Source organism: Phaseolus vulgaris, chromosome 3 (genome assembly GCF_000499845.2).
Source record: "Phaseolus vulgaris cultivar G19833 chromosome 3, P. vulgaris v2.0, whole genome shotgun sequence".
In the NCBI taxonomy this organism is placed as follows: Eukaryota; Viridiplantae; Streptophyta; class Magnoliopsida; order Fabales; family Fabaceae; genus Phaseolus; species Phaseolus vulgaris.
Genome location: NC_023757.2, coordinates 274,518 through 299,484, shown reverse-complemented (window position 1 = coordinate 299,484; position 24,967 = coordinate 274,518). Strand labels below are relative to the sequence as shown.

General features: G+C 29.1%; 3 protein-coding genes across 6 annotated transcripts in view; 2 read left to right on the top strand and 1 right to left on the bottom strand.

The window, feature by feature from the left end:
• The window catches only part of LOC137806034 (uncharacterized), a 31,368-nt gene extending 18,743 nt beyond the window's left edge, over window positions 1-12,625 (bottom strand). For all 4 annotated transcript variants that reach the window (XM_068605917.1, XM_068605918.1, XM_068605919.1 and 1 more), the window contains exons 1-9: window positions 12,422-12,625; window positions 12,230-12,318; window positions 12,055-12,126; window positions 11,868-11,951; window positions 3,924-6,816; window positions 2,947-3,530; window positions 2,059-2,613; window positions 1,065-1,962; window positions 642-745 (exon numbers count right to left, since the gene is read on the bottom strand). In XM_068605917.1, the coding sequence (XP_068462018.1) occupies window positions 642-745; window positions 1,065-1,962; window positions 2,059-2,613; window positions 2,947-3,530; window positions 3,924-6,783 (5,001 nt within the window). In that variant the 5' untranslated portion in view covers window positions 6,784-6,816; window positions 11,868-11,951; window positions 12,055-12,126; window positions 12,230-12,318; window positions 12,422-12,625. The remainder of the gene's footprint in view (window positions 1-641; window positions 746-1,064; window positions 1,963-2,058; window positions 2,614-2,946; window positions 3,531-3,923; window positions 6,817-11,867; window positions 11,952-12,054; window positions 12,127-12,229; window positions 12,319-12,421) is intronic.
• Window positions 12,626-15,707: 3,082 nt separating this feature from the next.
• On the top strand, window positions 15,708-18,368 carry LOC137806031 (peroxidase 5-like). Its single transcript, XM_068605913.1, has 3 exons — window positions 15,708-16,195; window positions 16,705-16,990; window positions 17,573-18,368. Exons 1-3 carry the CDS (start codon window positions 15,974-15,976, stop codon window positions 18,055-18,057), a joined length of 993 nt encoding a protein of 330 aa, XP_068462014.1. The 5' UTR covers window positions 15,708-15,973; the 3' UTR covers window positions 18,058-18,368.
• A 4,130-nt stretch (window positions 18,369-22,498) lies between these two features.
• LOC137806029 (peroxidase 5-like) lies at window positions 22,499-24,318 on the top strand. The gene is made up of 2 exons (XM_068605908.1): window positions 22,499-22,808; window positions 23,366-24,318. Exons 1-2 carry the CDS (start codon window positions 22,584-22,586, stop codon window positions 24,134-24,136), a joined length of 996 nt encoding a protein of 331 aa, XP_068462009.1. The 5' UTR covers window positions 22,499-22,583; the 3' UTR covers window positions 24,137-24,318.
• Window positions 24,319-24,967: the final 649 nt, after the last annotated feature.

The following is a 24,967-nucleotide window of genomic DNA, read 5'->3' as shown; positions in this document are numbered from 1 at the left end:
TAATGATTGTCTCTCAAAACATAGGGTATTATTTTACGAAGTTTTAATTTAATTTTTTAAATTTCATTGTGTCACATATCTTTTTAAAACTTTTCTCAATTTTTATTCTAATACCAAGATCTTACAAAATTCACACACTACTGGTAAGTCAATAAATACTAGTATTAAAAGACAAAAAATAATTAATTATGTACTATCTTAAAAATTAAAAACATTATTTGTATCAAGATTACTTTTTATTAATATTAATAAAATTTATAAACTAGTTTTTAAATATCAAATTAGAAACTAGTTTATAAATTTGATTAACAGTAAAAACTACTTTAAATACCAATAACTCTTTTAATTTCTAAAACAAAATATAATTTAGCCAATATAATAATTAATTATTTTTTATTTTAAAATTAATTTTTTGTTAATAATTTTCTTGTAGTGTATTTTATTTCATTGCTAGCAAAAATATATATTTTTAAGATAACAAAATAATTTTTTACTTTTATGATTCAGGTACTTATTTAAAATCTCAAATCTTATTTTTCTATCACGTAAGTTTAAATTAAAAAAAATCCTAATAATGAGAGAAAAAGGTTATTAAACTTTTTTTTAATTGTATTTAGATTCATAGATTGGTTGGTTCTGACCTGTGATGAAGTCAACTCACTCCTACAACTAATTCTATAATCTTCATCTAAACTGTCCATCAAGGGACATATCTCCCAAAACGAAAGTTCAGTCCTTTTGAAATCTGTAACAAAAAATACATAAAAAAGAAATGCAACCTCAGCTTTTCATGATGAATAATTATATAATTACAATTAAATATAAAAAATGATTTAAAAAGTTTCATTATAGCAATTTTTTTTTATCACCCACCAAAACAAAGGATCGATTGTTTTCTTTAACCGTTCTTCCTAATTACAATTACTAGAGCTTAAAATTAAAAAAATTCAGCAAATAATAATTTACTGTGTTTATTTTAAAAAATTTAGTAAATACTTAGTTGGAAATTTGAAACAGTCCTATCTGAATGAAATAGTTAATTTGAAAAGAAATATAGTATTTACCTTTATAAGGAAAAGTTTTCTTGAGCTTCTCCAAAGTAGTTGTTGGAGTCAAAGATAGTTTTGGACATTCGTAGACAACACAATTCTTTAAATTGGGCAATTCAATCTCTTGGTTGAAGTTTGAAAGATGCGTAAATATTAAAACTTTGATTCTTGGAAGTTCAATTTTTGTCTTTCCTATCTCATCACTTTTTCCTTGTCCACGTCCAACAAACTCTTCTAGTTCAGAGGCTCCACTTATGATTAAAAGATAAAGATTAGGAAAGTCATTAGATGCAGATCCAGAGATAAATCTTTTGAGTTTGTGGCAATGTCCAACATACAATGCTTCTAGTTTTGGGAAGAATGCCTGAGGAGAAAGAAGATTAGACAATTTGTTATCCTCCACATCCTCTTCAATGATTACTCTTAATTCTTTGCATTTTCTTATCTTCACAATACTCAACATTGGTAGGCATCTTAAATCATACTTTGAAAAGATTACTTCCAATTTTGCACATCCAATAAATTCTAATTTTTGAAGATTTGAGAAGATAAGAGAATTGTTTGGAGCTCCTTGTTCACATCCAACAATCTGCTTCAATTCCATGCATTCTTTTATTATTAGCTCTTTCAACTCTGGTAAGCTTCTTAAAACAGAGGGAGGAAATATTACTTTCAATTTTGCACATCCTATTATTTTTAATGTAGTAAGATGTTGGAGATTAACTGAATTCTTGGAAGCCACCCAAATATAAGTCATTTGAGGTATATTTTCCAATTTCAAACGCTCTAACCTTAAGCTCACTTGTTGCCCAATCATTCCATCTCCATTAAGACAAAAAATACCTTCTACTTCAGAATTGGTTACAGATATATTTTGCAAAGTGAGAAGAGGGTTATGAACCCCTTTTGGATCCTGCAGGACATTCGTAGGAAATGAAAAAACTCCAAAAAGAAAACAAAAAAGGAACAAATAACTAATAATCATAAAAAAAAAAAAAGACAAGACTACCTTCTTACTTGCGTTGATAGGTTCTCTTGAATCTGCAGGAGCCGTCAAGCAATTAATAGAATTATAAAACGGATAGGAACATTTATAACAAGTAAACTCCTTCAAAGATGACCACGTCACGGTGAGATTGTTGGTAGCACAAATGCTAACAAAATTTGGTAGATTATAAAGAGCGAGCATTTCCAATGCTGAGAAATGAATATGAATCTCCTCACAATCCTGATTAGCTACGCAATATTGGCCAAACATATATTTCAATTGCCCACAATCAATCACGATGAGCTCTCTTAAGTTTGGGAAGATTGCATTCAAATTCTCTTTGCCATATTCATCCTCAGTGTCTATAATGTGCTCAAGTCCTTGACATTGCTCGATTCTCAAGATTTCCAACATCAATAATGAAGCAACGGACAATTTAAAAATGTACTTTACCTTATCAAAGTCATTCATGTTAATCTCTCTTATGTTATGCATAATAAGCAAGGTCAAACCATGTGGTGGTTTTGAAATATATTGAACATTTTCAAGAGAGGAAATAGAATCTGAGTTCGATATCTGCAATACATACACCAAGTTACTTGTTAAACCAAACTAATTAGTGTCTTAACTTTAATTATTAATGTATTTCATTTCTAACAAATAATTGTTTATGAAAATAAATTATTTTTGTTTAGCACAACAAGAAAAAGTTGAAAAGAGAATAATTTCACAAAAGTAATCTATTCCAAATAATTTATGTCAATACTTAGATATTAAAAATTCATGTGGTATAGTGCTTGTAAGACCAAGTTTTATTTTTAGCACAAACATGATCGCGCAATTCAAATGTTTTGAGTAATTTTTCTAAATACAAGAAGAGAGAGACAAAGTAAGTGATGATAATCATACCTTGATTGCAATATAATCCTCTTTTCTAGCTTTTGAAGCATATGTTGAACAATTTATAGTGAAAAACTCAACACATCTTCCAGTAATCAATGATAGTTTTCCTAAAGATGGACATCTTACATGATAATTTCCTAGAAGAGAGTTATCCATGATACGAACAAGTTCGAGTATTTCTAAAGCAGGAAGCTCAATTTGATTATTATTTTGTTGTTGCTCACAAAAATTGTCTTCGAAATTATTTTGACTTGAAAGATCTTTCAAATTAGAAGCCTCTTTATTTCCTATATCCATGCCTCCAACAAAAGAGATAGGGAACATACATTGCAACAAGTCACATTCCCTGATATATAGCGTTTTCAAACTCTGGAAGTTTGAAATATCACTCTGAAAGTCATGGTCATCCTCGACAATGTTTTCCTTCTGTTGATTGATCCTTTCATGAGTTACTATATGCTTCAAACTATTGCACCTTTTTATGATCAACACTTCCAAAAAAGTCAAGGTCTTAGCTATAGATGCTGTAAAAATTGAGCCTAACTTCGGACAATCGATTATCGTAAGGCTTGCAAGGCTTGATAAAGTTCCTGGAAAGCAATTATAAATGAGAAAAATATCGCTCAACATATTAGAGTTCAATATATATATATATATATATATATATATATTATTTGTGTAAGTTACATTCTGATTTTAAAAACAAACGATCGATTAATAATGATGAAAAGAATCATACAAAACAATTTTCTTTAAATAATTATAAATTATCTAAAATGTTTTAAATGCAAATATAATTGTCTTTAATTTTGAGTAGAGACAAATTTTGCTCCTAATGTATTAACAAGTAGTTGGTTTAAGTAAAACTAGATTAGTAGTGTCTAATTTGAACCGCGTGAATGAAAAATAACAAATTAGCAGTTTTCATCTAACTTGTAAATAACATCAACTAAGCAATAACATGTAGACTTCTTAATATGTACGTGGGCTATGGTTCAAAATTGTTGTTAATGGAGTTGAAGTGCTATACAAATGTGGATGCTTACCTTCCTCAACGATTTCAACAAGTTCTTCTTTTTTATCCTGGTATGTTAATGGATCAATATCCCCAAATATTTGATCTAACATGTTGCATTCTTCTATCTTGAGCACTTTCAATTGAGCTAAGCCTCTTAAAACACTGGTCGAGAATATATCTTTTAATTCTCTACATCTATTTACCTCTACTTCCTGAAGATTTTGGAAGATTTGTACAGGATGTCCAGTGGTGAATTCACCTTGACTTTTCTCCGTTTTCTCATCATCTACTAATATATGCTTCAATCCATCACATCTTGTTATATTTAAGATTTTCAATTGTACCAAATGTTGAGCAACGACATATGTGAAGAGAGATGTCAACCGTGGACAACCACTTAAATACAACATCTTTAAGTTCTCAAAAGGCCCATTGGCAGGTTGAAAACAATGCCATAAAGCTCTTAAATTTTTCATGTTTTTCATTCTGATCTTATACAACTTGGAAAAGAGAGTTACCACCTTACTCGAATGGTTACTTGTGTCAATCAAACACTCTATCTCTTCAGAATTACGTATATCAAACTTAATGAGCTCATCCAAACCTCCTCCTTCAATTTGATATATATCTGGGATGATATTTTTTGCGTCTCCCTTAATGTTGGCTATAAATAGATCATTTGCTCTTTTTGCCAAACTCTTAACTACCTCATTTGATATGTCAAAATAGTCAAGTAATAAAGTATTGTGATGAGAGCTAAATTCTTTATAAATACAATTATCAAAATTACGGGATCCTAATACAATTGCATACCTTTGCAGTGTTTGGGGAACACTAAACATGTTAAAGAATTCAATATTGTCTTCATTGTTAGCATCCCATTCTCCTTCAATATCGACAATGTACAACTCTTCTAGTAGATGGGTTCTTTTTATCACTTCAAACTTCTTCCCTTTTATGTAACATTTGTACAACTCTAACAATTTTAAGGTTGCAACATTGGTTTGTAATTCAGGAAATGAAGGCAATGCACAACCACGCAGTGAAAGACTTTGAAGTTTCTTCATATCGCTTACAAATGAGAAGTCACTCAATTCATAATGAGAAATAACTAGACAACGAAGATTTGTTAATGTTTTTAAAGACATTGTTGACAATGGTGTTTTTCCATCCTTATCATTGACTAGCATCAAAACTTTGAGCCTTCCCATTCTTTTGAAAATTCCATCCAATTCTTCTAGTTTTGTCTTTAAGAATAAAAACTCAAGAATGGAACAATCCAAATCATTTGGAAATTTCTCACACCATAGATATCTTACTGAATTTTGTTCGACAATCACATCTTTTTTCACTTCGCACTTGATGATATTGTTCTCATTCTTTGCTATCAAGTGGGCCACATCGCGAACTATGTCATGCATTTTGACATATTCACCCTCTTCATTCTTTTTATCCAACAATAAACAAGAACTAACGAGCTTAAATCTTGCTGCAAACACTTCATTCCTTGCCTCCTCATAAGATTGTGTTTCTCCAACTACACCTAATCCTATAGCATATCTAGTTAAAACTTCAACTGGAATTTCATAATCTTCAGGGAACACAGCACACAATAGGAAAAGTGATTTAGCTTCTTTAGTATCCAAATTATCATAGCTCAGCTGCAAGCACTTGTAGGGATCAATCAAACCTCTTTCAATATTTATTGGCTCAGAACTTCTCAACTTATTCAATGCATTACTCCATATCGGTAGAGCCTTTCCCTTCAAACTACTAGCAACAGCTGCAATTGCAACAGGTAATCCTTTACATTCATTGGAAATTAATCTTCCCAAATCCTTTAAGGCATCAGAGGTGCCTTCAGATATAAGTGCTTTCTTTTGGAAAAGAGTCCACGCTTCTTCATCCGTTAAAATTTGCAGGTAAATCTTTCTTTGACAATCCATTGAAGTACAAACCTCTTCTGATCTAGTGGTTATGAGAATCTTGCAGCCTTTATGGTGTTCAGAGGAGGGAATCCCAATGGCATCAAAGTCAAGCTTCTCCCACACATCATCTAGAATCACAAGAATTTTTTTCTCTTGTTTTAATCTCGACCACAATCGTTGGGCCCTCTCCATTACTTCAGTTTCTGGAAATTTATATTGCAGTGAACTTGCAATTCCTTTTTGGATGCTTCGAACTTCCACTGTACTTGAAATAGGCACAAAAAGAACTTTGTCAAACTCTGCTTCTACTAACTTCCTAACCTCCATTACTAATGTGGTTTTACCACAACCCCCCATCCCGTACAATCCAATCATGGCAACATCATTGTTTTTCACTGCTTCCAGTAGTTGCTCATATGCACATTGTCTACTCTCAAAATCCATGCATTTTTCTGAGAGAATATGAACAGTGCCTGAAGGAAGTGAAGCAATGTGATCAAATGGCACATATTTTTTACCCTCTTCGATGAACTTTTCAAGGTACACATTTTTATTTGCTAACTTTTTTCCTACACGGTATTGCCAAATCCAATTCGGACAGTGCCCAAAGCAACATATTTTTTTTGCTTTTGCCTCTTCCAGCAACTGATTCACATTGTCTACGTCATTGATAGCATCTTGCAGCCACTTGTCAACAACTTCACTGATCTTTCTCGTTTGTTTCTTGGCATTGGTAACAAATATTTGGACACTATCTCTCGTTACAATCAAATCGCCCTCTTCTTCTTCAAGCTTTTTTACGAAATTGTTAAAGCAACAAGGATAACGTAATTGATTTAATGCTCCACACACTAAATCTCTTGAAACAGAAGATGCAAAACCCAAGATGCACTCCATCAATCTGTTCCACCAAATGCAACTTTCTTTAACCTGAACAAGAGAAGATGAATACTACATAGTGAGTTTTATAATTATATTTAGATGTATTAGATAACAAAAGATTTTAAGATCATTTGTTGCATTACATATTTCAGTGCGTCACTTTTATAGTAAAATTACAGAAAATGGTTACGATGTTATGTTTAGTAATTAGATTTAATGTTTTATATTTTAAATAATCAATTATTGGAGACACATTAGAAAAAAAAAATAAATCTAATAACTTTAATGATTAGTTTTAAAAGTTTATGTGTGATAAGATTTTTTAAATGTCCTTTTCATCACTTAGATAATTTTTCCCAACATACTTATTTCTAAAAAAAATAGTTCTAAAAAATTCTTATCCTCCCTCCAAAATATATTATATTCAAACACGTGCTTAAATGACACCTATGTAGATCAAAAGATTTGTTAAGTAGAAAAAAAAAACAAGTGAACGAGTAAAAAATGTATTTAACCAAAGCTTCAACTAAAATATGCATTATATATAAAATTAATATTATATATATTTTATAAGTTTAATTTTATTGATATTCATTTAAATTTATACATGCTCTTTTAGATTATAGCACTTTTTGATAAAATTTGCAAATAGGAAAAGAACAAATGTTGGTAATTCCTACAAAATTTTAAGTATAGAGGGTTCTAAGAATTAAGTTATTGTATGTATTGACTAACATAATTTTATGTATTTATGAATTTAAACATTTTTATATACTTTATGATTGTAATATGAATAAGAATGATTTATTAAAAAAAAATGTTATATTTTCAGGAATTTAAGGAGAGATAAAGTGTATATTTATATTATGAATAAAGATGTCAATTACTCCAAGTCCATTTAGGTTAAATATGAAGTATGAGGCACAATCATAGAAATTTATCAGGAGAATAGAAGGTGATAGAAAACCCTAAAGGAGGCTGCAGTTAAGGAAAAAATATCTTGGATCTTTTTTTATTACTATCCATGCTTGTACCACCATACATCAGTGACCAATTATACCCTTTGAGATTGAGATTAATATGTTCAAAAACTTTTATTTATTGAGGTGTTATTTAAACATAGTATTTTATTCTTGATTGATGATTGGTATTGTCATTTTATTATTATGCTTTTCAAAATACAAAAGAATAAGAATGATGAACCTCAATCCCAATTTTCCCAATTGAATCAACAACTCTTTACTTTGCTTTTATTTAATTTTCATGCAAATTATTGTCAATATCAAATTAAATTAAATTGTTGTACATATTCTTATATTTAGTGAATGTTACTATTAAGATTATGGGTTTTATATTCGTTCTTAGGAACAAGTATTACTTTTTATCTAGTACACTTATTGTAAAAATAATCATCATCAGGTTTTTGGCCTCATCACTGGGAACAGTTTTGTTTAAGATTTGAAAGTATAATTTGCTAAGTAATGTGAATTTGTAAGGTTTTTTTTTTTTAGATGTGAATAATTTTTTTTAGTTTTTATGTTTTTTAGATGTGAATATTTCTTAAAGTTTTTGTTTTTTTTATGTGAATAATTTTGAAGTTTTGTTTTTATGTGAATATTTTTTTTTAAAAAAATTTAATTATTATTTTTCTTAATTTTTTTTACTATATTTATTTTATTTTGTTTATGTTTTTGTTTATTTTTGTTTATTAAATTTAGTTCTAGTGTATTTATTATTTTATTTTATTTAGTTTTTGATTAATGTATTTATTTTATTTAGTTTTTATTTAATTAATTTTATTTATTTTTACTGCATTTATTATTTTATTTTATTCAGTGTATTTATTTTATTTAGTTTTTGTTTAGTGTATTTATTAATTTATTTAGTTTTTGTTTTTATTTTATTTATTTATTTTTACTCTATTTATTATTTTATTTTATTTTTGTTTAGTGTATTTATTTTATTTAGTTTTTCTTTAGTGTATTTATTATTTTACTTAGTTTTTGTTTTTATTTTTATTTTATTTAATTTTACTATATTTGTTATTTTATTTTTGTTTAGGGTCTTTGTTTTATTTAGTTTTTGTTTAGTGTATATCTTGTTTGTATTATAACTGCAATAATTGTACTAAGTAAAAGCATATATAGAGACATGTCCAGGAGTATCATCTGAAAAATAATAAAAATTTTATTTTGTTTTTTCTTTTGTAAATATTTTGTATGTATGTACGAACTTGCATGTCTTTAAATTATATTTTGAAATTATTATGATTTATACATGTCCTCTTTTAGGTTTATAATATAGTGTCTTTTTTAAATGTTACATTGTGAAGAGGATAAAAGATCATCAAATAGAATATGTCCCATACTATTAAGTTTACCCTAATATTCTCATAAATCGTGTTTCGTGCATTTTTTTTATTCCTAATTCTAAATATAAATAAAAAGGTGAAGCTTTTAAATAATATACATTTTTTTCGTATAGAACTTTCTATAATAATTTTTTTTTCTATTGTTTTTTATCGTTGAGTTAACCCAATAATGTAGAGCTAGAAGAATGATTCTCTAACTTTGTATGCCATCTTGATGCTTCACTAAATTATATTAATATATTACATTTATATTTTTTTTTCTCTAAAATTAATTTTTATTTAATGATTTTATTGTATTGTATATTATTATTAATATAAAATGACATGTAATTTTATTATTTTTAATTGAAAATATTGGATAACAAAAGATTATCATTGTCACTTACATTAATGGTAGTGACACTGACAATCCCTTGATTGTTGTAGATGTTGTCATAGAAGTCATCAATAAATATGAAGATCTCGTTATCCAATACATTTTCAATGAAAGCAATAAGAATTACATGTGATACATTAACAACAATATCATTTTGTATTAAGTACAAAACCACACACTTTTAACATGTGAAAACAAATAAGTAAGATGACGCATCAAAATAATAGTCATGTCATCTCGTGAAAAAAAAAACAAAAACTCAATTAAAAAATATAAAAGTTTAAATATTCAATAAAATGAAAATGAATTAATTAAAAATATCTAAAAAGTTACTTGAAATTTAATTAAGTCTAAAATAAATGAGTTTTTTAATTCATTACATATACTCAATTACATTGAAGTGAGTTAGACTTGGTACTTTATGAGGTCTTCTCAAATTAAACCAAGACTAGAGTGCTTTTGAAATTCTACACAAACTTCTATTGTTTTGAAAACATTACATTATCACTGCTTATTACTTCACACATACAATTTCATTAAAAACAATTAATATAGGTATAATTCAGTTTCATTAAAAACAGTTAATATAGGTATAATTTTTTATGTGATTTTTAATAAAATTTTCCGATGTAAAAAGTGTTTATCTTTGGTCCGTAATTGATGATGAAAATGAAATATAGATTATGAATGTTTCTCGCTCCCGCATTTTATTAAATATCTTTTTTAAAAGGGAAGAGACATAAACATAGTGTATTATACTAATTAAAAATAATATAATAAAACTAAAAGTTGTATTGTTTTATGGAAACATATATTAATATATAAAAAGTAGTTATAAAATTTAAAAGATATTACGATTACTTTATTTTTAACAGGATTTATATATTAATAATATAATAAACCATAATAACAATAAAAAATTAATTATTTTATTTTAAATTAAATAATCTCAAAAAAAAGAATCTTCTCTTTTTTATTTTCTCAATTAACACTGTTTTATATTTATTCTAAGTCTCATCTTTTTTTTATTTTATTAATTTATTCCCTCTCTATTTTATTTCTCAAGTCAACTTTTTAGGCTGCAACATTCCTTTTTAAGTGGGAAAAAAAATCAAATTCTCAAATCCAGTTTATAATTATTTAAATTTATATTATTTTAATTCTATTTAAATAGATTTATCTCAAATATAAATTCATATTTTTACATTTTAAGTTTAATATATTTTATTGATTTTGGATGGTATATAAATTAGATAGTTTTTCAATTTTACAAATTCAAAATCATGGTTCGTCTAGGTCATTTTAAGTTATAAAAAACTAAGTTGAATTAGATCTAAGTAAGGTAGCATCAGATTGAGCTCACGCAGATCAGACCAAGTTGACCCAGATCAGAGTCAAGCTAAGTCAACCTGAGCTTAGGTCAAGTTAAGTTGATTCGAAGCCAATCAAATTTTGTTGGTTCGGTTCTAGTTCAACCGATCTATGTTGTGTCCAAGTCAAGCGAAGTATAATTGGGATTGTGTTAGGTTGGCACTAGATAGAGCCGAGTTCGCTTAGGTCCAAGTCAAGTAAAGTTAAGGTAGGATTAAGACAAACCGGTTAGGTCGGCGCAAGTCAAGTTGGGTCTATATTGCTTCACATCGAGTTAGGACAATGTTAAGCTGAATTTAATTAATTACACGTTAAGTCAATTAGATTGATCCCACATCAAATTTAATCTAATTGATTTTAATTCATTTTAAATTAATCTAAAAAAATTTAAATTAATTTAATTTAGTTAAGATGAATATGTATTTTACATCCAATCTATTTTATTATATTTAAACTTAATTTAAAAAAAAAAAAAATTCATCCATGATCCTCCGAACTTCTCATCTCACTTTTCCCTCCCATCCAGCTATTCCCATTTTGAACTCTATCGTTCTTTGGTTGTTTATACTGAGTTTTCACAAATGTTCGAGTATTTGTAATAAAAGTTGTTCATAATAGTTATTTATAAATAAAAGTATTATTTTAATATAACTTCTATCCACATAAATGGTTTAAATTCAAAAATAATTATTTATAAATTAAAGGGAGTTATTATGAAGATTAGTTTCCGTAACAATATTATAAATTATAAAAATCAGTGCGTTATTTTAGAAGAAAAAGAGAGTAGGTGAAGTAAAACAAAAGTGCAAATATAAGTCCTAATAAGAAAGATTCAACTAATACAAATTGTTTTTTCAGATCTAACATAAAAAAGAGAGTATATTGTGTTTTGATCCAATAAGAAGAAGCAGATCTAGGAGTCTGAACCTGTTCATTGTAGATATCTAACTAATTTGGAAGAGGAAAGATAGAAAATATTACCTGCTTTAACTAATATGTAGAGAGATGAGAGAAAGAAGTGGTGATCCATGACTTCAATACAAGAGAAGATGAAACGTTAAGTTTCTGCAGAAACATAAACACAAACACATGATCTACAACTTCAATTGCAAAGGAATCGATTAGAAATTGAAAACAAAGCAGAAGTTAACTTCACGGTGATTGATACCTCCACAGAGATGAAAGTACTCCATTGCTTGAATCGAGGAGAGAGTAAAAGAGACGCTGAAACATTAAGTTACTGCACAAGCATAAACACAAACACATGATCTGCAACTTCAATTGAAAAGGAATCGATTAGAAAATGAAATAGAAGCAGAAGTTAACTTCACACTGATTCATACCTCCACAGAGATGAATGTACTTCATTGCAAAAGAGTTAAGAATGAACGCACAGTTATTCCAGCACAAGAGACGGTGAAAGGTTAAGTTACTGCAGAAACATAAACACAAACACATGATCTACAGCTTCAATTGAAAAGGAAACGATTAGAAATTGAAATGAAAGCAAAAGTTAAGTTCAGAGTGATTGAAACCTGCACAGAGATGAAAGGAATCCATTGGTTGAATGAAGAAGAGAGTATAAGAGAGAATCCTGCAAGAGATAAGAATGAAATCAGAGATGTGAACCCAATCGATCTTAGTGGAGTTCACTTTAAAAATACTTTTCAAAAAGTCTTGCTTTTTTTTTCTCAGTTATAATTATCAGTGTGAATTATTATTATCACTACTGTGTGAATGATTGAGGAATGCAATCAACTTTCCACTTTTATATATTTTAAAAGTCTTATTGGTTTTTATGGAAAAATAATAATAATTATTATTATTATTATTGGAGGTTCTAGTGTAACTGTGTACCAGTTTAAGTTTTCATTTCCATAAACCTGCACATTGCAAAAAAACATCCTTCAACTTTAAGTTTTATTTTTTGAATAATTTGGTGCCTACTCTCTCACCATGTAATTGCATCTTACATATCCTCTATGCACAAGATTATTTATTTTGTAGTATGCATATGCACTTAAGCGTTCATAGCTGTGTATTTGTGGTGTCATTTTTGTGCTCCAATCCAACTACTATTCTTCTTCCACTCATTACCTTCCTACTTCAGATACTTTTCTCTTAAGAATTGAGAATTATTTAGACTTAGTTTAAACCACTTTAATTACAAAGGGTGAGATCTTAAAGAGTACATGTTTTGCTCAACAAAAAAATAAACATCTTAAAACGGATACAAGGTTAAACATAATATTTCTTCTGGATAATTATGAACATAAATGGACTGAGATTATGTGCAATGTTAAGGGGAATCTCTGGTGGACAATAGAAATGCCTTGCAACAGGGATCCTAAAAATCACTAAGACTCTTGTAGAAATTGTCGTTTGTGTCATTGGATTTGATCCAAATATTGGAAGGTTAAAAACAATTCTGTGTTTACATAGGGTTATGCAGGGTCAACTGCATAATTGTGCAGATCCTTTGCTGCAAAGCTCTGTAGGTTGTTTAGGCTGTTAAATGTAATGGTAATGCTTGCTGTTATGGTTGTGGATTTGTATGAAGTTCGATGGTATGTAAGATTTTGTATAAAAGTTGAAACATTCTTAAAATATTTTTTTAAATTTATTTATTCTGTTCTCGAACGGGTTTGGGACCTAAAAAACTATTGCTCTTACTCCTTTGTCCGGTCGGTCTCACACACTCTCGATGTGTTCGGCCTCCTGGTTGTGCTTTCCCTTCCCTCGATCGTCCTACTCCTCAGGCGGGGTATCTGCAGAAGGCACTCCAACGGCACTCGGTTGTCAGAGTACTGTAGATAATGACGACGTACCTTTCTCTTTGAAATGCGTGTTATTTATATTACTTTAATGGATCTTTATTGTTGGACCAGGTTAGGGGAGCTTGTTTGCGCCTAGGGTTGTGTTAAACCACCCTTAATCGTGGATTAGTCTCGTTAATCCGGTCAACCTTTGACTTGAACGTTATGGGTCGATCGGCCAAGTGTGTAACACGGTCGCCTCTTTATCGTTTAGGTGACGGCATGGGCCGAACACTAGCTGACTCAGTGAGTCGTCCGGTCGTACCAATACATATTCTTTACTGATAAAAATAAATAATATAAACAATATTGTTTAAGATTACAAGAGAGCTTCTCGTTCTTGTTATGAGAGTTTTTTCGAATCTTCATTCTTCACAAAGATCATCTTCTTTGTATAAAGCTGAAAAAAAAAGTTATTATAAATTCTTTGTATTCATCATGAGAAAGAATGAAGTTCTTCTTCAACTATTGTTTGTCCATGTAATGGAGGTTACATCCACATTAAATGTTATTGACTTATCATTAAATTGGTGTGATTTATTTATGTAACTTCTTATGCATAACATGGTGGATTCTTGTTTTTTAATATTTAATATGATGGATTCTTGTTTTTCAGTTTGACAGTTTAAAAAAATCAATGTTATATACCTAAATAGTATTAAAATACTAGAAACTTAATAAATGAGCAATTAATCTTATTCATGTATAGTTCAATCAATAAATATATTTGTAAAGTAAATGAGATTTGAGAGTATAAAAAATCCAACAACATATCAACAATTTTTTCAATTTTAATTTGATAAAAAAAAAACAAGAAGCTCCACACTTGATGTAAGCTTGGGATAATTAATCAGTTTACTCCAAAAGTCTTCAATGTTTCTCTATTCACTTAAGTTTTGCAAAAGTCTTCAAAGAGATTTGGTTTTTTTTTCAAAAATTGTCTTGCTTCAACAATTCCAAATTATTGCAATGGTGGCGTTGATATTGAAACAAAAGAAAAAGGAAAAACTGAATTCATTAATCTCAAAACAGAAAAGTTCTTGCAACTATATTGTGGCTTTGAACACTTCCTAATTATTGGTGTACAAGAGGTTCAATTATATATATTAATCAATTAATACCATGAAAGTTTCTACCTTAATTTTATACCAAAAAAACGTCACATCATTTTAATATAATAATCTGGTCCAAACAAAATACTGTTATTTTTTCTTTGGTGTGCTTAGCTTGTTCACATAAGCAACAAGCAGTGGCAAGTGGTTTCAATTACCTTAATTGTAAACAAAATGCCAACACTTCATCAATTTGCATTAGTTAAATGCCAACACTTCACATCAATTTGCATTAGATTAGTTAAATGCCACATGCAGCCACCAAAAAAGCCTGAAAAATTTCCTAAAATGAATTTAAGGTATCATTGTTATCATCACTTTTTTTTCAATGAATTATATATCAAACAGTGTTTCAACCCTTAAGAACAATCTCTTATTCTATACCGAAAAATAGATCAATTACATAAAAAATGGATTTTATAAAAACACCAAAACCTAAGTGATGCACGTATAAGAAATCTGATAATATGAATAAATTTTATCATTCACAAAACTTAATCAAACTACATAGATAAACAAACATGTAGGAACTAGTAGAAGGAAATAAGAAAAGACAAAAGGTTCTAGCAACTGATTGAACGTAATTACACAAAATTGCAAAATTGATCTTATTTATTTTGATTTACTCAATCATATATATAATAAAATTATAATTACTCATATATATAATAAAATTATAATTACTGGAAGCTATAAAATAGAATACTAACGGACACTAAAGATCATGTCTTAGAGAAACTTATACCACTTTGATTTACTCCAAGACACTAAAGATATAATATGTTATAATGGTCAATTAATATGTTATTTGTTGTAGGATTTGAGTTAGGTTTAATTTCGTTTTCTAATTTCTAAAGTTAAGGTAAAATAAGAGATAAAGTCATGAGGATAAAGAGAAAGGTTCAAGGGCAGACAAATTCAACTAACACTTATTTTAATTTGCAGGGTACAACACGGTTTAAATTTGATTGTTGGCTTAAGCAAATCATCAAAACTCACTCACTAGAAATATTTAAACCTATAAATACATTTGCTTGAGCTCAATTTCTCTCCAACTCTTCCTTAATCAAAAGTCAACAGCATCATATACACAAGTACAACACAGATTCTCTTTCTTGTCTTTGTCTTGCCACATTCAATCAAAGCAACAACAACAACAATGGATAATCCTCCATGCTTGCTTCAAATGGTTTCTACTTTGGTTCTGATTCTAAGTATTTCATCATTGCCCTCATCAGCATCTCTGGATGTGGGTTTCTACAGCTTCACATGCCCATCTGCTGAGGCAATAGTGAAAAGCACTGTAGAAAAAGCAATTTCTGCCAATCCAGGCCTAGCAGCTGGTCTCATCAGAATGCATTTCCATGATTGCTTTGTTAGGGTAAGTTCACTTCAGATCGGTGTATGTTTTTAGTATTCAGATTGATGTCTTGAGTCAATGTTTTTTCATATTCAGATTGATGTCTTGAGTCAATGTTTTACGTGATATCTGACAATTTTTCTAAAAGATATATATAATGAGTAGAAGGTATTTGTATCAGTAGTAAAGATTAAGGTATTTTTTTTTCGTAAAAAGTTTAGAAGAAAAAAGTTTTAGGTTGGTCTTTTTATAAGATTTGAGGTATTTCAGAAATACTCAATCTTTAACCTACTTAAAACTATTCCCTTCAACCTCGTTATACAAGTAAAAACCTTAAAATATACCAAACATATATATAAAACTATCCCCTTCAACCTTGTTATACAAGTAAAAACCTTAAAACATACCAAATATATATATAGATAGAGAGATGAGTTTCTTCTTAATCACTTCAAAGAGAACAAACGTTAAAAACATGAGTTTCTTCTGATGATTCTGACATTGGTTTGTGCTCCTCTTGTGGTGATCAGGGATGTGATGGTTCTGTGTTACTAGCATCTATACCAGGTAACCCAATAGCAGAACGAGACAGTTTCATCAACAACCCAAGCTTACGTGGGTTCGAGGTGATTGAGGAGGCCAAGAAACAAGTGGAGGCTGCATGCCCTAACACAGTATCGTGTGCTGACATTTTGGCCTTTGCAGCACGAGACAGTGCTTCCAAAGTTGGTGCCATAAACTACGATGTTCCATCAGGACGCAGAGATGGTCGTGTCTCTATCGGTGATGAAGTCATACAAAATCTTCCTGGACCAGGTTTCATTGTTTTTTCTATTTTCATCGATAAAAAATAAATTAATTAAATTGAAATATTTTAGGAATATCTCAATCTTTATATAAAGTTAAATTCAATCTCAAAAAAACTTTACTCGAACCAGAACAAATAAAAGTGATGATCATAACTCACAAATGAAATCAACCTTACTATTCAATATTGGGTAATGATACGTTGGCAACCCACATTTTTTATACAACCATCTCGTAATTCTCAATACTATTATTTTAAATTTTTAATACTTCTTTTTCATATAATTTAATTCCAAACTTACCATTATTATATATATATTTATTTCTAAACCTATCACATTATATACTATTCTAAGAGTTGTCAAAGTATCATTTTTCTTTAACGTAAACTCCTATCCTTTTCTAACCGATCTCATGTATACCAAAAATTCAAGACACCAGTTAAAATACGAAAAACTTACCCCACAGAATCTACATGTAGATTCTAGAATTCACCCATACCATACATTCACTTGCACCGTAAAAAAGTTTTCTACATGATTTATCCAGCCGTTTTAAAAATCTTCTTATTCTTATGTTTCTACATTTCAGGTTTCGTTGTTGATGAACTCATTGGTAACTTTGCACAAAAGGGTTTGTCTGTGGATGAAATGGTGACACTTTCAGGAGCACATTCAATCGGTGTGGCACATTGTGGTGCCTTCTCAAATCGCTTATACTCTTTCAGTGACACACTCAGACAAGATCCTTCACTTGACCCTTCATACGCTGAAACCTTGAAAGCCATGTGTCCTCCACCACCACCCATCACAGACGCCATAGTTTCTCTAGAACCTTCCACTCCCATTCGTTTGGACAGCAAATACTACGAGGGTTTGATCAACCACCGTGGCTTGTTGACATCAGATCAGACCCTGTTCGACACTCCATCCACAAAGGAAATCGTTGAAAGCAACGCATACAATGGTGCAAATTGGGCTCAGAAGTTTGCCCTAGCAATGGTGCGCATGGGTTCTATACAAGTCCTCACTGGCTCCGATGGTGAAATCAGGAAGCAGTGCAGCTTTGTCAATTAGTTAACACTGTTTCAACCTTATGCACAAAGTAATACTCTTTAATATTTCTCTGAAAAAGCTTCGAAAAACTTTGGTAATTTGTTCATATTTTCCTTGCATGAAGGGGAAATTGAAATGGTTTGCAGTGTTCTTCTGTTTTTTAGAGTTTGATTCGTGCCAATTCAAGTGTATATCCTCTAGGGCGTTTATTCATGTTTTCTTGTAATACTTGTTTTGCTGATAAACTATAATAATACCTTGATTTCCCTTGCATTTGAATAATGTACTTTAAATGGTTATTGGAGAAATCTAATGAAGAAGTTATTGGCTAAGTGGTCTTTTTCCACTATGTTAGATTGAATTTTCTTGATGTTTATCTATTCAGTCATAACTTTCCTTGCACTGTAAGTAATAAAACTCATTTTCTATTTTAGGAAGATTTTAATTATTTACTTATATTTTTCTTGGTTTGTTCTTCAATAGTTTAGATTGGATTTTCTTGTATGTTTTCTTATCATAGTAATTACTTTAAAAAAAAATTATTAGATAGAAATTAATTTTAAAGACTAATATAATTAGTTAGTGTTTGATTAAATTAGAGACAATTTTATAACAAAAAAATATTGGTATAAAATAGTTTCTATTATTAATAAAATTTATAAAATGATTTCTAAATTGGTATCTCACCATAGTTATTAAAGTTTTAGTTACTTACTACTGTATATTCTAAATTAGTCTTTATTAGTCTTTTAATAATTAATTTAAAATCTAAAATATTAGTAGCTAATTTAGATATCAACTTAAAAATTATTTTATAAATTTTTATTAATAATAAAAATCACCTAATTAATATCTAATTTAGTTAATATAGTAACTAATTATTTTTTTATTTAATTTTGGTTACTATTTAATATATTTTTTAGTAAATTAATCAGAGAAATATATTTATCTTAAAATAGAATATTGATAATCTCCATTGTATAATAGGAACATTTTATAACTTTTTAAAAGTATGGGTTTACCACCCCTGAGAACAATTATTTTTGAATTATTTAAATTTCAGATTAATTTTAAAAAATATTTTGTAAAATATTTTATTAAAACTAATTTATAATTAAATTATCAAAGATTGCATCTTATTCCCTTTAATACCATTTTTTATCATCCACATAACTATATCATGGTGGCTAGGGAATTACACAAAGGTTTTTAGTTTGATAACTGTTATTATTCCAACGTTTATATTATTTAAGAGTTGATATCAATAATTTAAATTATTTTATTTCAGTAAACCAAAATATGTTTAACAGAATCGTAACATAATCAAACTCCAAAACAAATAATGTAATAATTAATCCTAAAAATTGACGTATGAGTATAATTAAATTAATTATTAAATTTGATGTACGAAAACACTCAATTGTTATATATTTATTTATTTGAGAGATATCATACAAATTAACTCAACTTGTAACAAAATGGAGCCATCATTTCCGTTGACAAAACAACTTATTGTTAATTAATATTCATAAGGAACCATTCAATTTTGACTTAGTATATTAAACATAATTTTAGGTAAATGGAATCCAACATTTTTTTTTGCTTGGTACCTGTTCAAAATTCTATTACTTCAAATTAATATTTTATAAGTGTGAAAAGTACAACCAAAAATAGGCAAATTTGAACTATCTCGAAATTTTAAGGGTTAAAACAAAACCTCATTTTGACATATTCAACTTTTTTCTAAAATATACTGAACCTGCAATGAATATTATAAGTAATAGATATATCAAATGACGACACCTAATACATTAAAAATTTGTTTAAAAACTCTAATCTCTCAATTTTAGTTTGAGTTTGACTAATTTGAGTAAATTATTTTTTTTACCAGCTTAGAATAAATAAATTATTTAAAATATTTAAGAAAATAAATTTAAGTAAAGGAGATTATGGGGGAAGCATAAGGAATTTTTTTAAATGGGAAAATGGGACTATTGATATACAATAAATCAAGTGATCACATAATTAATGAACTACATTTTAGTTTACTTAAATGATTTTAAATTTACATACGTATTTGTAAGTAATCCTTACACTACAAGAAAATCATGAAATAGAAATCAATTTTTAGAGATCAAAATAATTAGTTACAATAGGAACTAAAATAGAAACCATTTTAGAAACTAAAAGAAAAATTGATTTCTAAATTAGTTTCTATTATTTTCTATTATTATTAAATAGTTTCTAAATTGGTATCTAATTAGCAACCAATGTTTTTGCTACCAAATTTATAAACTAAATAATTGGTAGTTAAAACCTTAGTTGCTAATATTAGATACAAGTTTAGAAACTATTTAACAATAATAGAAACTAATTTAGAAACCAAATTTCTTTTTTAGTTTCTAAAATGGTCTCTAATTTAATTACTATTGCAACTAATTATTTTGGTTTCTACAAATTGGTTTATATTTTATGATTTTCTTGTAGTGTTATATACTTCTAGTAATCAAATACCAATGGATAAATCATTTAATTTATTTGTGCATCCTTTAGAAGACCTTATGATCACCTTTCCTTAAAGATGAGTCATATTGTTCTTACATTAGTTTTAGTCTTTGTCATAAGATATTTCATTACAACTTCAAATAAATTGTTCTAATGATGTTTATGTGATATATATATATATATATATATATATATATATATATATTTTCTTTTGAAAGTTTATCATAATTAAAGTTGTAAGGTTTATAGTATTATCTGCTATTAATTTTTTTTATTCATTGATGTTCTCGGTATAAATAGCATATTGAAAATCTCACATAATTTAATAATATAAACAAATTATAATTTAAAATCTTTCTAAACTAGTTTTGTGAGATTTTTGTTCTCAATTGGTATCCAAACTTTTTTTCTTTTTTTTTTCTTTACTCTCCTTCGTATATTTCTTTTTAATGATTGTTTTCTTTTTATATCATTTGATTTCAACCTTTTTTGCTTGCAAGTTTGGTCTGGTCCATCTTCATTTAGGCTTTCAAGCTTTGTTGGGCCAAATTACAAAACACTATATTATTTTAAGGATGTAAATTTTTAATATTCTAATTAATATTATTGAAAGATAAATAATTTTTTTACATAACTAATTAGACTTTATCTTTTATATGAGTGATTAACAATTTATAAAAATTAATTATAAAACACCCGAATAGTTATATTACGAGAGTATGAGATCGTGGACAAATACAAAGATACTAATTAGAAATAGATAAAACAACGATACCAATGAAATATATAACAATAGATATGGTATACAAAAAAAAAAAAAGATAAAGCAAATAGGGAAATGCTATAAAATAAAAATAATAAAAACATCGTTAAAATTATATTTGTTTTACATGCCTAATTTTTCTCTTTTAATGGCTGATCTTCAATAAATATATATATATATATATATATGTACTTTGTTGGGATATAAGTTAAATACTAACACTACAAGAAAATCATGAAATAGAAACCAATTTTTAGAGACCAAAATAATTAGTTGTAATAGTAATAGAAACTAAAAAAAGTTGGTTTCTAAATTAGTTTATATTATTGTTAAATAGTTTCTAAATTGGTATCTAATTAGCAACCAACCAAGGTTTTAAAAACCAAATTTAGAAACTAAATAATTGGTAGTTAAAATCTTGGTTGCTAATTAGATACCGATTTAAAAATTATTTAACAGAAATTAATTTAGAAACTAATTTTTTATTTCATGATTTTCTTATAGTAGTGGAAAGATAACACTTTTTATAAATATAATATAAAAAATACGTTTGGATTTGCTAAAACTTATTTTATTTTGTTTAACGTAATAAAACTTATAACTTTTAATAAAATTATTACATATCTCTATTATTTTTTATGCAATATATATTTTATTATGTATAACCACGTATAAGGTTGACCTTATTTCTTATTTTATTTTTTTGCTGATTGGGACCATAAAATGGGAGAAACACGTGTTTTTAAGGAGAAAATTATTTACTTATATATTTATCCACTTGACTCCTCTTGAACCCGTCTATGGCAGACTTTTAGAGATGAAAAAGTTTGAAGAAAGGAAAGAGAAAAGAGCTTCTGTTGCATTGTTCTGGAAAACAGCTATCAAAATAAGAATATACTGTCAAATTGTAGTAATTAAATTCCACATGCATATGCAGATACATGCAGCCACCAAAACCATGATTGACTCAGTTAATGAAGCTGCAATTTTCACACTTCAACTAATGAATATGTTATCTTAGTTTTCCTATGATCAAACCTTAAAAAAAGATTGAGGTAGAAGAACAAAAGAGAAGTGTTCAACAGCAGACATCACAACTTCAATTCAACAATTTGATTTCATCTCAATCACCTCTTTCAAAACAACCTATAAATACATTCCCTTCACCTCTTTCAAAATAGATACACAACACAACACAACACAACACAAACTCTTCCTTTTCTCTTCTCCTCAACTTGCAAACTTTCAATCATATATTCTGCTAAATAAGCTTCTCATTATGGATATGAACACTCCACGCTTCCTTCAAATGATTTCAGCTTTGGTTCTCATTCTACTTTCTGGTTCATCAATGGCCTCAGCGTCTCTCAAAGTGGGTTTCTACGCCTCCACGTGTCCATCTGCGGAGGAAATAGTGAGAACTGCTGTGAACAAAGGCGTTTCTCAAAACCCTGGCATAGCTGCTGGTCTCATTAGGATGCATTTTCATGACTGCTTTGTCAGGGTAACTTCACTTCAATTCACTTCACATAACTCTATTCAATATTTTTAGTTTTTGTTTGTATGTCAAAAACTCTGAATCTATGAAGCTCGGACACTCCTATTAAATGGCGTGTCGGTGTCCGATAACACTAATACTCGTATGTATGACACCTATAGGACTGTATATGTGAAGTGTCCAATTCAAAAATTATTTGTTAGATTTTTGACAATTCTAATACCGTTGTAACACAATTTAAACAAAAATACATTAATTTTCTTAAAATTTAAAATTTTATTGAATAAATTATTATTATAATTTATAAAACTAATAAACAAATCATTGTGAACCAGTCATGGAAAACATCTTTCCGCTCCAAAAATAATTTGAAACATACTTATACACATAAATCTTTATTGTCAATTTATATAATTCATAATTATATAATATATAGATTCTTGTCCATGTGTCTTACATTTTAGAGATCTTTACGTATCTCCGTATCCGTGTCCGTATCGAATCAGTGTCTGTGTGAGTGTCTGTCCTACGTAACTCTCTGAATTAACTTCTACTTTGTTTAGGGTTGTGAGGGTTCTGTGTTGCTAGCATCAACCCCGGGTAACCCAATAGCGGAGAGAGACCATTTTGCCAACAACCCAAGCTTACGTGGGTTCGAGGTGATCGAGGAGGCAAAGATACAGTTGGAGGCTGCATGTCCCGAAACGGTGTCGTGTGCAGACATTCTGGCATTCGCAGCACGAGACAGTGCTCTCAAAGTTGGTGGCATAACCTACGACGTTCCATCGGGACGAAGAGACGGTCGTGTCTCTGTCGCCGATGAAGTGGGGCAGAATCTACCTGGACCAACCTCGAATGTTGATGAACTGGTGAATAGATTTGCACAGAAGGGTTTGTCTGCAGATGAAATGGTGACACTTTCAGGAGCCCATTCGATCGGTGTGTCGCACTGTTCAGCCTTCTCGAAGCGTTTGTACTCTTTCAATGACACGTTCAAGCAAGACCCTTCCATGGACTCTTCCTACGCTGAAACGTTGAAGACGCAGTGTCCTGCGCCACCTGCCACCTCGGACCCAACGGTGTCTTTTGACCCTTCCACGCCGCTTCGTTTGGACAGCAAGTACTACGAGGGGTTGATCGGCCACCGTGGGTTGCTCACGTCGGATCAGACGCTGTTCGCCACCCAGTCCACGAGGGAAATGGTGGTGAGCAATGCAAACAACGGTGCGAGTTGGTCGGAGAAGTTTGCCAGGGCAATGGTGAAGATGGGTTCCATAGAAGTGCTCACTGGCAACAGTGGTGAGATCAGGAAGCATTGCAGCTTTGTTAATTGATCAACACACTCGTGCTTCTGGAAACCAAAGCTCAATCACTTTTCATTGAATTATTCTTTTATGTGTTGTTCTATGTTGTTTTTGGATAAAAAAAGGTTGTTTGTTGTTAATTGAATTTTGTATGTTGTTTGATTCCAAATTGTAAATTGAATTTTTTAAGTTGTTTAATTCCAAATTGGAAATTGATTCTTAGAAATTCGGGTATTATACGAGTTAGTGTTCTCGATGGATCGTTTTAGTGAAATATATCTCAAAATATATGAGAAATATCTCAGATAAATTAATTAAATATTAATTAAATCACATTATATATCTCAAAATATATGAGATAAATTAATTAAATATTTATTAATTGAAAGACGTATAAATATTTTCTAAATATTTCAACATATATACCAATATATTTCTAATAATTAGGAACCATTATCCATATCAATCAATAATGGATGATCAACTCATCATAACAAATACTCAGAATTAACACTATAAATCAAATTATACACAAATATAAGATACATTCTTATCAATCACTAATATACACTTTTTAAATTTAAGTCGAAGTATTTTTTACTCACCCCAGAAGACTCAAAGAAAAGAATCAATGGATAATTTTGCCTGGATACAATAGATAATTTTGATTTAAGTTGAAAAGGAAGCAGAATAATTGTAGTTGATGAATGGTGGAAGTGAGAGAGGAGGGTAAACAGAGAAAGAAGGGGGGTGGAGAAAGAAAAAGATGTCCGAAAATATGTGACAGGTGAAGTATAGAAATGAATAATGAGGTGTTGGAGGAAGGAGAGGTGGGAAGAGAAGAGTGGATAATGAAACGTA

What these genes read in the sequence shown, in the direction of transcription:
- LOC137806031 (XM_068605913.1), top strand. Translation starts at nt 15,974, where the DNA reads ATGGATAATCCTCCATGCTTGCTTCAAATGGTTTCTACTTTGGTTCTG. An exon ending in TCCATGATTGCTTTGTTAGG is followed by an intron (nt 16,196 to 16,704) that starts GTAAGTTCACTT and finishes TGTGGTGATCAG; the next exon opens with GGATGTGATGGTTCTGTGTT. An exon ending in ACAAAATCTTCCTGGACCAG is followed by an intron (nt 16,991 to 17,572) that starts GTTTCATTGTTT and finishes TCTACATTTCAG; the next exon opens with GTTTCGTTGTTGATGAACTC.
- LOC137806029 (XM_068605908.1), top strand. Translation starts at nt 22,584, where the DNA reads ATGGATATGAACACTCCACGCTTCCTTCAAATGATTTCAGCTTTGGTT. An exon ending in TTCATGACTGCTTTGTCAGG is followed by an intron (nt 22,809 to 23,365) that starts GTAACTTCACTT and finishes TACTTTGTTTAG; the next exon opens with GGTTGTGAGGGTTCTGTGTT.